Genomic DNA, 13279 nt, shown 5'->3' with positions numbered 1-13279 from the left:
TAAAACTTCAACCTTGACAGACTATTGAATGCAATGAATACAAGCCAAGTATTATCGTTCATGTAGAAAATTTGAAAATATAACTTTTATATAGCCTGTGATACAAACAATGTGGCCTGGTGAACTACTGGCAAAGATATCGAAAATACTTGAATATTATCTTGTCTTCAATCGTTCTTTTGCAAAAGAATTCATGCTTGCTACTAAACTCAAGCATATACATGGTTAACAAGTTAGTCAATATATATATATACATATAACTTCATGTTAGTCATTCATAATTACTAATTATTCATAGCTGTTGTGCAAGAGTAATCACTAACAATAACGATTGAATTGTCCAGTCTTTTTTACAAGTCAACATAACGAGAGGTAAGCCCACTGCGCTCAATCACTGAAAAAAGTTCTAGTTTCTATGTGTCGGTTTTTGTTGTTATGCTTTGTGCGACGGTTCGTTCAACTGAAGCGGATGAAATTTTGCGCGCATTTTATGACGCTACATTTCACCTTAACGACCGAGGATTCAGTAACAAGCCACCTGTTTATCCGAATTGTCTTTTAAGTCCAATATTGTTCCTAATATTACTATTATTTGATAGTTTTAACAGTTTTTTTTCAGAGGTTTGTGAATAAATTTCGTCGGAGCATGGCTTCAACCCTGTGCATTGACAAAAAACTGAAGAGCGCCACTCGTAATGTCATGAAATAAAAATTGTAGAGGACCAAACGGAATGCTCTCTTACCGTAAGTGATATGTGCCTTACGTATTTAGTCATTTCACCGGAAATACCAACTGTTTCACGTGACTTGCTTTTTTTCCGTCGTCTGATTGATAGCTATTGTTGATTTTTCGTTAGATCTTAATTTACGAACCCAATTATGAAGTCTAAAATTATAGCGACACTCGAGCGACTTCGTCGTGACTATCGTGCGCTATCGATCGAAACAGTCGATTGAGTCCTGAGAGCGAGAGTGACTTCGACGCGCTGTACGGATTTTAGCAAACAACGAACCTGTTTCCTTCATTGCGTCTCATCATTGCACTGCGGCAACAAACGAAAACATAAACGCTTACATGTTTCAAATTCACTTTCGCTCTTATTAACACATTGGACGCGTGTACGTATGCGTGTACGATCACTGGAGGTGGTCAGCTAAACAGCTTGCTTCGATGCGATCGCCCCGCCAGCGCGGATGACTACATAAGTGAGCGAGGAAGTGGATTGGGATTTCGTCAGAAACGAATAACAGCAAAATAGCGTCTTCAATCGTTTAGCTGGAGGCAACAAAAAGCAACGGCTCCACCAAAGAAAGAATCATGAAACACCGAAGGCATGTGCCTGCCGGCAGATTCTTTTGGACCGAGGCCGGGTACCGCGTGGAACTGTTCGCGCTGATGATGATTGCTTCACAAGCCGTGCTTTGCTGGTGGGTATTTATGGCTTTTCCGCCCGTTGTTGCTGTTGGTGCTGTGCTGCTGCTGTTGCTGAAGTGAAATGTGGATAACGGGTTTTAATAGTACTTCCCGACCGGGTGTGGTAGGGTGGCAACCATTGGCTGATTGCTTGTTGTTTATGTGATGGCACTACTTTTTACCTTTCTCGGAGCTTGGCAAAAAAATGTGTTGAATGTAGACAATTTTACATTATTCATGTCTGTATTTAACTTCAGCTTACTAAGTGCCCCTAATTATTCCAGAAAGATGTGGTAATGCCCTACAATAGCTTGTTCGGAATGGAAGTACTCGATCGACGTGACGCACACAATAGCAAAGATTGTTTCCATATTTTTTAGTTGAATATTGATGAACATTTCTGCTGGGCGTCTGTCTTAAATTCATGTTACTTTGTATAAGTAGGTAAACTGACAGCTATTTGATTTTCACAAATCTTTCTCCACCTCTTCACCGCTTAGCATTTCTTACGTGTATGTATGCTTGGTAAACAACAAAGCAGCCTACCCCAGAATTGGGCCATTGGAATCAAATTAGCATTAATGTGTGAGAATGGTGCTGAGAACTAACAAAATATCAGTAGGACTGTTCTCAGAGCGCAGGTGAAGATGCTGAGTCCACTCGTACAGCCCGCCGGCCAGCTATCCGGTCTCTAGGTCAAGATGAGTAATGGAAGCGGTAATGTTGATTAATGTTGTTCATGCCTGATCCGGACAAGCAGTTCTCACTCAATGAATGGCAAAGGGCATTCGTAGGTCCCTTTAACCAGTAATAAATGAATCTCTTTTTCACCCTTTCGCCAAGAATAACGAATATAACATAAGAAGTTGTTAATTGCAATAAGCAGTTTCGTGCTCTTCATTGGACCATGGGCTTGCGTAGGCCTGATACTAGTAATTATGACAACGCATTGAGCATTTATTTCTGGATTGGTCATACAAGTGATTCATGCTAGCTGAACGAACTTAATTATTGAACTACGTTGCACTCCATTCATAATGTTGAATGATCTCACACTGAAATCTTCACTGGTTGTTAACTTAGTTTTTTTTTCAGAATTTACACTTTTCATCTTGTATCAATTGAGGGTTCCGTTGTGTGAATAGGCGGTAGAACAACAATTCATCACATTTTTATAACTCTTCCAGAGATCGTTTAAAATTAATACCAAGTAAGTGAGGTAATCATCGTCCAACTTAGACAGTCAGTGTTTAATAGTCATTCGCACCGCAATTTCGTTTTCATTCATCAATCTATTCTTCTACACCTTTTTGCATTCCTCATATAGAAAGGCTATGCAATCACTGTGAAAATCGACTTTTGAACGGAGGTCCAGAGGACCGAGTGTCATATACCATTCGAATCAGTTCGTGTGTATGTATGTATGTATGTATGTATGTAAGTATGTATGTGTGTAGGTGACAAAAAATGTCACTCGACTTTCTCAGAGATGGCGGAACCGATTTTCACAAACTCAGATTCAAATGAAAGGTCTTGTGGTCTCAAAGATCGCTATTGAGCTTTATCCCGATCCGACTTCGGAATTACAGGGTGATATGCGCAAATCTATGAGAAAATGCGCACTCAATTTCCTCGGAAATTTTTTAACCGATTCTAACAAACAAAGACGCAAATGAAAGGTCTTGAAATTCTTTAAAACATCCTCGAAAAGTTGATCCAGATCTGAATTCCGGCTTCGGTATTACAGCGCGAAAAGTTAAAATTTTTCATTTTCATGAGTGTTTTTTCACAAATGATGGCGAAACGAGGTGCGAATTTTTATAAAACCTACTGGTAAATTCATCTAGTTGTTAGTAAGTCGATATATAAATCTACTTTGGGACTATTAGTTCCCGGTTTCCGTTTTCGAAAGCACCGGTATTAGTGAAGAAAAGCTACAAAAGTTTGGTCACAAGAGCACCGAATGTTCGAATAAAGAAAATTGTTCTAAATGCAATGCTGTACATAGAACATCTGAATGTACTTCAACTGATTTTAAATGCGTTAATTGTCTGAAAATGGACAGTGAACGTAAAATGAATTTGGACATCAACCATCCAGCAGTGTCCAGTATACTTAAGACTGCTTGAATCGAGAAAGAACAACATAAGTGAATAGCAACTAACGAAAGGGAGATTATCGGAAATATTGTACTTAAATATTGCCGGTTTAGCTACTAATTTTGTCACATTGCGGCATCTTGTGGAGAATAACTGTCCTTTATTAGTTTTGCTCTCAGAAACACATATAGTTGATTCTGATGCTTTCAATCAGTTCAGTACTCCGGGTTACACTATTGCTTTTTGCTTGTCACATTCTAGACACACGGGTGGAGTTACAAACAAACTGTGAATGAATTTACAAGAATTTCGAGACATAGCAGAACTTTGATAGATCACGTATATTCCAATTTTGACGGAGTTTATTCGTGTGTGGAGACCGATTGCAAGATTTCAGATCATGAAACAATTGCAATTTCCATAGCGAGTACCCCTAGAGATGGGGAAAACACAGTGAAAATAAAATGTTGGAAAAAATATTCACAAGCAAGCGATTTGTGTCAAGAAGCTTGTATTGTACGCAGTTGACTGGAAATTTGGATCGCAGGGCATCTATTCTTACGGACGTATTAAAAAAGTGTACTAATAAATTAGTCACTGAGAAGTACGTTAGTTTGAACAGCTCAAGTAGTTGGTACTCAATGAACCTCTTACGATTAAAACGAGAGAGGGATAAACAGTACAAGAGGTTCTGTAGAACTAATAATGAATGTCACTGGCGTCCTTATACCAATGCACGAAACATTTATTCACGGGCCCTGAAGAAGACTAGATGTGAATATGGAAGATCGATCAAAATCAGCAAGGAGTTAGGGAAAATCTTAAACAATTACTAAAACCTACACATAGCTCAGCAAAAACTTTAACATATAACGGCAGAAAAGAGCACTCAGAGCAAGTGATACTAAAAAAAAATTAAACAGTTATTTCATAAATAGTGTACAGCAGATCAATCAAAGTATTGATTTGGTTGGTGAACCTGTTGAAATAACACAGCCGATTAGTAATGATTGTAGATTTCTTGAATTTCACCCAATCACTTTTGAATAATTGAAAGATATTTGTTTTAATTTAGGAAAATCGGCTGGTATCGACAATGTTAACTCAAAAGTGATACAACATGAAAGCAATATGTTATCGGTAACGATCTGCTGGACTTGGTAAATGAATCGTTATACACGGGGCATGTGCTAAAAGTTTGGAAAGAATCGCTGGTGGTTCCTATCCCCAAGGTTACTGGAACGGATAAAGCCGAGGAGTACCGTCCCATTAACATGTTGCACAAGTTGGAAAAAATTTTGGAGCTTGTTGTTAAAGATCAGCTGATCAACTATTTAAACTCTAACAGTTTGCTAATACCGGAACAATCGGGATATCGGAAAAGTCACTCTTGCGAAACCGCTTTAAACTTGGTTTTAGCAAAATGGAAGGAGAAAATCGATATTAAAGAGACTATTTTTGCACTTTTATTGGAACTCAAGCGCGCAAACACTACAACGCTTTGGTATCGAAGGAGTAGTGTATAATTGGTTTGAAAGCTATTTATTTGATAGAACTCAGAGAACTGATTTCAACGATGTTGTGTCTAGTTTCCAGGGTAATTCACAGGGTAATGTGCCACAGGGTAGTGTTTTAGGTCCGATTTTAATCATTATGTACATAAATGACATGAAGCGAGTTTTACGGTTTTGTGAAATAAATTTGTTTGCTGACGATACTGTTCTGTTCATTACAGCTAAGGATTTGGATGAAGCGGTTGCACATTTGAACGAATGCTTACATTCTCTGGTTCAGTGGTTAAAATTTAAGCAATTCAAACTGAATGTCGCAAAAACTAAATATATGATTATTTCTTCTTTAAGCACTGGACATGAAGCCAACATTGAAATTGATGGAGAGATTATTGATCGCGTTAGAGAGTTGAAGTATCTTGGAGTCATAATTGATGAAAAGCAAACATTCAAATCTCACGTTAACGACATCATCAAGAAGGTTGCCAAAAAGTACGGTGTATTATGCCGCCTAAAAAATGATTGAACAACCAGTACAGGGTCCGGCACTCGAAGTGTATCCAATTAAAAAGGCCATAAATTCAGTTTGGAAAATTACTTTTACTTAATTCAAAGTACAAAATGTGTAAAAATAATACAAAATTCAGAATCAATTCACTTTTGCTCGATATGACCACCTTTTGCCTTGACTTGATGACTTGAGAGAGCGAAGGAGTTGCTTCGTATGGCCGAAAGCGGTCAATTTCCGAACATTGTATTTTCTGACGAGAAAATTTTTCCAATTGAGCAATTCGTAAACTCTCAAAACGATAGGGTTTACTTGACCGACCGTTCATACGAGAATTTGAGTCATCGATTGGCCACCAGGAGGCAGCAGGCCGCTGTAACCGCAGATGGGCGCTCTCCAATCGTTTTCATTGAGCCTGGCGTCAAGGTAAATGCGACATATTATCGGGAAAGTATTTTGGAGGTTGCTTTGAAGCCGTGGGCAGACAAACATTTCGGTGGCAGACCATAGACGTTTCAGCAGGACTCGGCACCGTCTCACAAAGCTCGAGTGAACCAAGAATGGCTGAAAAACAACGTTCCGAACTTCATCACGTCCACACAATGGCTCTCGAATTTACCAGATGCGAATCCAATGGATTATTCTCTTTGGGCCATTTTGGAGAGCAAAGTCCGAACTAAAAGATACACCAGTCTCGAGGCGCTGAAAAAAGTTATTGTCCGCGAGTGGGCCTAAATACCTGCAAGTCACATTCGGCCAAACGAAGCAACTCCTTCGCTCTCTCAAGTCATCAAGTCAAGGCAAAAGGTGGTCATATCGAGCAAAAGTGAATTGATTCTGAATTTTGTATTATTTTCACACATTTTGTACTTTGAATTAAGTAAAAGTAATTTTCCAAACTGAATTTATGGCCTTTTTAATTGGTTACACTTCGAGTGCCGGACCCTGTAGTAAAATTCTCCTGTATAAATCAATAATCTCTCCTCACATTGACTTCTGCTCATCGATTCTGTTCCTTACTAACAACACGCAAATATTGAGACTCCAGCGATTGCAAAATAAGGTCATGCGATAGATTTTGAAATGTCAAAAATTTGTTCTCAGTTGTACTTTAGTAGAAGAATCTATACTTGCTGGATTAGCCAGATCGTTTTTATATTTAGTTAACTAGTTAAAATAGGTGATGCAATATTTATTATCATTTAAATAAATCATCTAGCTCACACCTTTGTAGGGGTATGAGGCGGGACCATCATCATCGTCATCATCATGATGAGTGTCAAAACTTTCAAACAGTCATACAAAATGATGAAAACCCGGTACGCATCGGTGCGTGCGTGTTTACAAATTGAAAAGGTTGTAGTAGTTTATGCCCAAAGAAAGTTTTTGATTTTATACAAGTTTGAAAAAAAAATCTTGAGAGGATCTTCGAAAATATAAGTAATATGAGAAAGACATCATTACGCCACTAGGTGGATTAAAAAAAGGTTTTTATACCACGATTACTTCTTAGCCTCAAACAAAAACGCTTCAGTCTCAATTATGGCTTCATCATTCGATGCAAATCATCGGTCAACTTTTGTTTAAATTTCAAAACAGCAAATAGTCGCTATGTGCAAAATTAGGAAAATATGGTGGGTGCGGTAGCAATTCGAACTTCAATTCAACAAGTTTAGCCATCGTAACGATCTACTTGTAACACGGTACATTATCCTTATGGAAAAACACTTTCGACTCACTAATGACCGTACTACCCTTTTCAAGGTAATCAATGAACAAAATGACCAAACACGGCTTCGGTACAACTTAAGGGGAAAAAAGCCCAATCCTTGGATTACTCTAGGAAATGTGAAAAGGACCTCATTTCAACGAATTAAAAAGAATAGAATAGTGCATGTTTTGTTTGTGAAAATTCCCTTCCGCAAAACACTTATTTTTTGCGTTGAGCACGTTTATTCCTAAAAAATTTACATAATTATTGACTTTTTAGGAAAATGTACAACAAGTTCTATGTCAAAATTTTCATTTATTCGGCAATATCTGTCACAGTTGACCTTGAAAACAGAATATGTTTTCCGACTTAGAATCCGCAGGGTAATAGCTATCCAACAAGCCATAGATTGTTAAAATCCGTTCATTTTTAACGGAGATGTCGATATTTTTGTATAAGTGATTTTCCCCATTATTGCAGTGCAAAGTGGACCCAATTAAAACAAAACGCGTTTTTTGTTTGCGCTTCAGAGGTCGATTTTGGAGGCTAGATGCTTTCAGAAGAATTATCGATTGGAATTGTCCCCATCTCTTGATACAATTGAAATTGTCAGTAATCCACCTAGAAGTAAGGTTAAAGTTATAATTTTGCGTCATAGTGAAATTAGTTTTTTTTAGAAGTTGTAGACCATATTATTACAAGAAAACATGCCAAACACATGAACTCTTTAAAATGGATTGGTGTCGAGATATGAAGTATTGTTTATCGGAGGCCCAAAATGTAGTTTTACCGTTTTCACCGTTTTACTTTTTTTATAAATATAAAAATTAGGTTTCGAGTTCGCTCAAATTTTGGAAAACGAACTGAGCAAATGTCTGTGTGTGTCTCCAAATGTGAGAAAAATAGAGATGCGCGAATCTCTTAAAAGGCTGGAACGATTTTGATCAAACTAGTTGCAAATGAAAGGTCTTCCGGAAGGTAGAAACGCTATTGATTTTAGTTTTGGATCTGATGACTACTTTCCGAGTTATACAAACTTTCATTCCAAAATTTGCAGTATTTTGAAAATATCTGTCACAATTGAGCTTGAAAACTAAACATTGTTCCAAACTTAGTTACCTTATCGTAATACCAATCAAACAAATCGAAGAACCAATGAAACGAGTTGTAAGAATCCGTCAACTATTCAAGGGGATATCGATATTTTTGTGTAATCGATTTTGTCGCCATGTTCTATATTATTTATATTATTCATTTCTTAGTAAACAAAACCGTCACACTTGTATAAACAAATTAGAACGATTCTAAACCAAACAGAAGTAATACGTAAGCAAGTCGATCGAGTAATGTTCGAAAATTGAACACATTCGATCGGAATATTTCGAATCGATCGACGTACAGAATAGGGGTGAATAAATAGTGAATTTATCTTCAAATAAAAATTATGTCTTATACCTTGCTGGATATCATATTTAACATAAATTCAAAAAATTAAGCAATGATTGAAATGAAAATAAATTTCATCATAGCTTTTCATGAGTTCAACCAATAGCCAGCTATCTTACTTTGAATAAAAATTATGTACCTGGAATAGTTATAAGATCATGAACAGTATATACAAAAATAAATGTTACTTATTTAATTTCTTTAATGTTATTTCTAGCAGCTAATCGTTTGATAAAAAAAAACAATGTTTTTGAATAGATTAACTAATGAATACCGAAATACTAATATGATATTTAAGAAAACTAGTAGTAATATATTTTATTAAATAGTAACCGTTGTGATTGTACTTGAAATATATTAGGTTTAAAGTAAAATACATCTAGATTCCCCAGTGTAATAGACGCGTAATTGAGCAGTCTATAATAGCAAAAGCGCCGTCTGGTGTAGAATGGGTCCGTAAATTTTCCTAAAATGTATGTACAAAGTTTCCTGTGCATTTAACATGAATTTTGTTTAAGCATAGTAGCATAAATTAAGTAAACATAGATTTCCCACTGTACGGTGACACTGACAGCGTTTCAAGTGACAAATGGTTGTACTTTTTTTCCATTAGCTACTGTGGTTGTGTTAAATGCGCAGGCAACTTTATACATGCATTTTAGGAGCATGTCACGGGTTGCTCAACTACATTACTATTAAACTGGGGAATCTAAGTTTATTTTATTTATGATAGTAGCATTAATTAATGGCGTTTTCGTTTTTAATTTGCACTACACCGGTGCAGTGCTACACTGAGGCATGAATAAACGAAAAAAAAATGACGAGAACATAAACAGTAACCATTGACTACAATAAACGATTCCATTGCATAGAGCTACACCAAACTTTTGATGAGTGCTACACCAGTGGCATCGGTGCAGAAAAAGTGTAGCACTGGTGTAGTGCAATTGGTAAAAACGAACGGTTTCAGTGCAGATTTCGCTACACCAGTGTAGTGCAATTTAAAAACGAAAACGACATAAGTAAATATAGATTTCCCACTGTACGGTGACACTGACAGCGCTTCAAGTGTGGAAACGGATGTGCTTTTTCCATTAGCTACTGAAAAAAAGTACGACCGTTTCTCACAAGAAGCGCTGTCAGTGTCTCCGTATAGCGAGAAATCTAGCTTTGTTTGATTTATGATATGGTGGATGCTACAGTGAAGAAAAAATAATGTATATTGCCTTATGAAATAGACGTATTTATGAAAACAACTCATAGCTTTTCATAGTTTCAAACATAATCTTTATTTCACAGATTCGTAAAACTATACAATTACTATTGATGCTCACAATTAGGGGGTATGCAAGGAGAACTTTACGCTAAAACTAGGAAACAAAATGATCTATTTGCTTAACTCAAGTCTTTCACGGCCATAAGCTTTTCGCGGGTTTTTTTTTCCAAACAAATACGGCTCCTTTCTATCATTGACTATATTCCGGCAGTACGGTAGTACGAGCATCGGTAGCTACACACTGCCTGTGAATGCTAACGTAGGTTTTCAACCGTGTTTTTCTATTTTCTACATTATGTATTAAAAGCGCGACAAATCAGAAACATTTCTTGAGGCATTAAGAGCAATACTGTATTGTGGCTTGAATATAACGAAACATAGATTTTGATTGAGGAATTCTGTGCATTTCTAAAATGTTCTTCTCTTCTAGGTATACTTAGCGAGTGGATTGATTTGATTGCCATTCAGTTTAGAAAAGGGTACAGTGGTTGGTTCTAAGCAATTAATTTTCATTTGTCACAACAAGCTTTCGGTTAAATTCGTTTGTTCGCGTTGAAGATATTTTCTCTTGTATTCGTCGAGTTAGGATCCTATGATAGGTTCTTACTTTTACTTAAATGGAATGGAATATGTTATTTATACCTGTAGTCATATGGTTCATGTCATTATAAAAAGAGGAGATAGATAGATGTGCTTACAATTCGCCTTGCTCTCTGCTACTTGACTTAGTTCCGTTATAGTTTTTATTTTGTTGTGTTTGCCTTTAAACACTATTCAGCCTTCTTAGCCATCATTCAGTCATGAGCTCCGTCGGGCAAGCGGATTTACAACATTGAAGCACACTTTCGATGAGTCTGTTTCAAAAGTTACGTATGTTGAGGCTACAAATTCCTTTCGAGTTGTGTGAAAGTGGTTGTCGTTCCCGAACAATGTTTTCCTGTCGTTTCAGGTTATTGCTAAAATCTGTACTTGAACGATGAAGAAAGTATGGAGATGGACACGATATTAATGAAGCAGTGGATCGGCTGCGATGATTATGGCGATGAACATGATCAGAGCAATTGGGCTAGTGATAGACGGTTCGACCCTGAACACTACAACTCTTGGATCAACCGTAGGGCAGAGCATGGGTGCTGTCGGGGGATGCCACCAGACTTCTACGGATGATTGATCGCATCTTACGTAGTCGAAATCGAAAGGTCATAAATCAGGAAATCTATAAAATAGATTAGAAATCTGATGATGTTAGTAACAAAAATTAAAAAGAAAAGTTAGATAAAACCAGTTAATTGGACAGTAACACAACACAACATAAAGTTAAAATTAATCAAACATATGGTCAATAATAAATGTGAAGTATGCTTACCTCATGCTGTCCTCTTTGTAGGTATCCGGGATGACAAACAGATCCGGCGAGATGTCGTCCCGGAACTCAAACTTTTGAAAGGTGATTTTGGCCGAAACAGTGGGCAGGATCGGGATGTCAATCTTCACCGGAAACCCGCTAGGCAGTTTCAATGTCACGAACTCGCGCAGTTTGCTGAAGTGTTTAAACGGGGCTATCACTTCCAGCACGTTTAACAGCATGTCTACGCTGAGGGGAAAATCTTTACTCTGAAATGCAAAGAGAGAGAGAGTTGGTAAGATTTTTGAAAGCTGTTGATAAGAGTAGAAATCTTGGTGGGATAAAGAGTGCTCAGATGCTAAACACGCGAAACAAAATGCTTTCAAGACGTTTTTAAAACGAGAGGAGGAACTCCTCAGAATTTTGAAAAATTCTTGGAAACCAAGTACAAGAACATACTTCGGGTCAAGAAATGCAGATATTGGAGACATTTTGTGGAAGGTTTGTCAAGAGAAACCTCAATGAGCACTCTTTGGAATACGGCCAGACGAATGAGGAATCGTAACGTAGGAAATGAGAGTGAGGAATACTCGAACCGATGGATATTTGATTTTGCGAGGAAAGTTTGTCCAGATTCTGTTCCTACGCATAACATTATTAGGGAGTCTTCTCCAAATAATGGTTCCATTGATAGCCCCTTTTCAATGATGGAATTTTCTATAGCACTCATGTCTTGTAACAATAACGCTCCTGGGTTGGACACGTTTGTTGGAATTATTCAACAAGTTTCTTGAGCAAAATATTGTTCCACCTGACTGGAGGCAAGTGAAAGTTATCGTCATTCAAAAGCCGGGGAAACCAGCTTCCAATCACAACTCATATAGACCCATTGCAATGTTGTCCTGCATCAGAAAATTGTTCGAAAAAATTATTCTTCGACGTCTCGACACTTGGGTCGAGACGAAAGGTTTGTTGTCAGATACTCAATTTGGCTTCCGAAGAAATAAAAAGAAGAATGATTGCCTTGCATTACTTTCGTCTGACATCCAAATTGCCTTCGCTCAAAAACAACAAATGGCCTCTGTATTTTTAGACATTAAAGGCGCATTTGATTCAGTTTCCATTGATGTTCTTTCAGACAAGCTCCACCAACATGGACTTGCAGCGGTTATAAATAATTATCTGCACAACCTTTTGTCAGAGAAGTTCATGTATTTTTCACATGGCGATTTGGCAACAATCAGAATTAGCTACATGGGTCTCCCGCAAGGCTCATGCCTCAGTCCGCTCCTGTATAATTTCTATGTAAACGACATTGACAGCTGTCTCGTAACCCCCTGTACACTAAGACAATTGGCCGATGATGGCGTGGTTTCAATAACTGGACCCAAAGCTATTGATCTGCAAAAACCATTGCAAGATACCTTAGAAAAATTGTCCGTTTGGGCTGTTCATCTGGGTATCGAATTCTCTGCGGAGAAAACAGAGCTGGTCGTCTTTTCAAGAAAGCATGATCCCGCGCAGCTTCAGCTTGATATGATGGGAAGAATGATCCAACAGGTTTTGACTTTCAAATACCTTGGGGTGTGGTTTGATTCCAAATGCACGTGGGGAGGACACATTAGGTTTCTGATAACAAAATCCCAGCAAAGAGTAAATTTTCTTCGAACAATAACAGGATCTTGGTGGGGTGCTCATCTGGAAGATCTAATAAAATTGTATCAGACAACGATACTTTCAGTGATGGAATATGGATGCGTTTGTTTTCGTTCCGCTGCAAACTCTCATATATTGTCAAACTGGAGCGAATTCAGTATCGTTGTTTGCGAATTGCCTTAGGCTGCATGCATTCAACACATACAATGAGTCTTGAAGTTCTGGTGGGAGTTATTCTATTGAAGGATCGTTTTTGGAAGCTTTGATCGCGACTGCTAATAAGATGTGAGGTACTGAATCCCCTAGTTATTAA

The 13279-nt window shown here is 37.6% G+C and overlaps 1 protein-coding gene across 2 annotated transcripts in view; it reads right to left on the bottom strand.

Moving 5' to 3' along the window:
• Window positions 1-9953: 9953 nt before the first annotated feature.
• Window positions 9954-13279, bottom strand: part of LOC131429530 (ankyrin repeat domain-containing protein 13C) — a 33033-nt gene continuing 29707 nt past the window's right edge. Inside the window, exons 5-6 of one of the 2 annotated variants that reach the window (XM_058593708.1) lie at window positions 11332-11579; window positions 9954-11201 (exon numbers count right to left, since the gene is read on the bottom strand). In XM_058593708.1, the coding sequence (XP_058449691.1) occupies window positions 11144-11201; window positions 11332-11579 (306 nt within the window). In that variant the 3' untranslated portion in view covers window positions 9954-11143. The remainder of the gene's footprint in view (window positions 11202-11331; window positions 11580-13279) is intronic. The other variant, XM_058593709.1, reaches the window with a different exon arrangement.

Source organism: Malaya genurostris, chromosome 2 (assembly GCF_030247185.1).
Source record: "Malaya genurostris strain Urasoe2022 chromosome 2, Malgen_1.1, whole genome shotgun sequence".
Classification (NCBI taxonomy): Eukaryota; Metazoa; Arthropoda; class Insecta; order Diptera; family Culicidae; genus Malaya; species Malaya genurostris.
The sequence above is the reverse complement of the archived record's forward strand: the minus strand, read 5'-3'. Positions and strand labels throughout refer to the sequence as shown.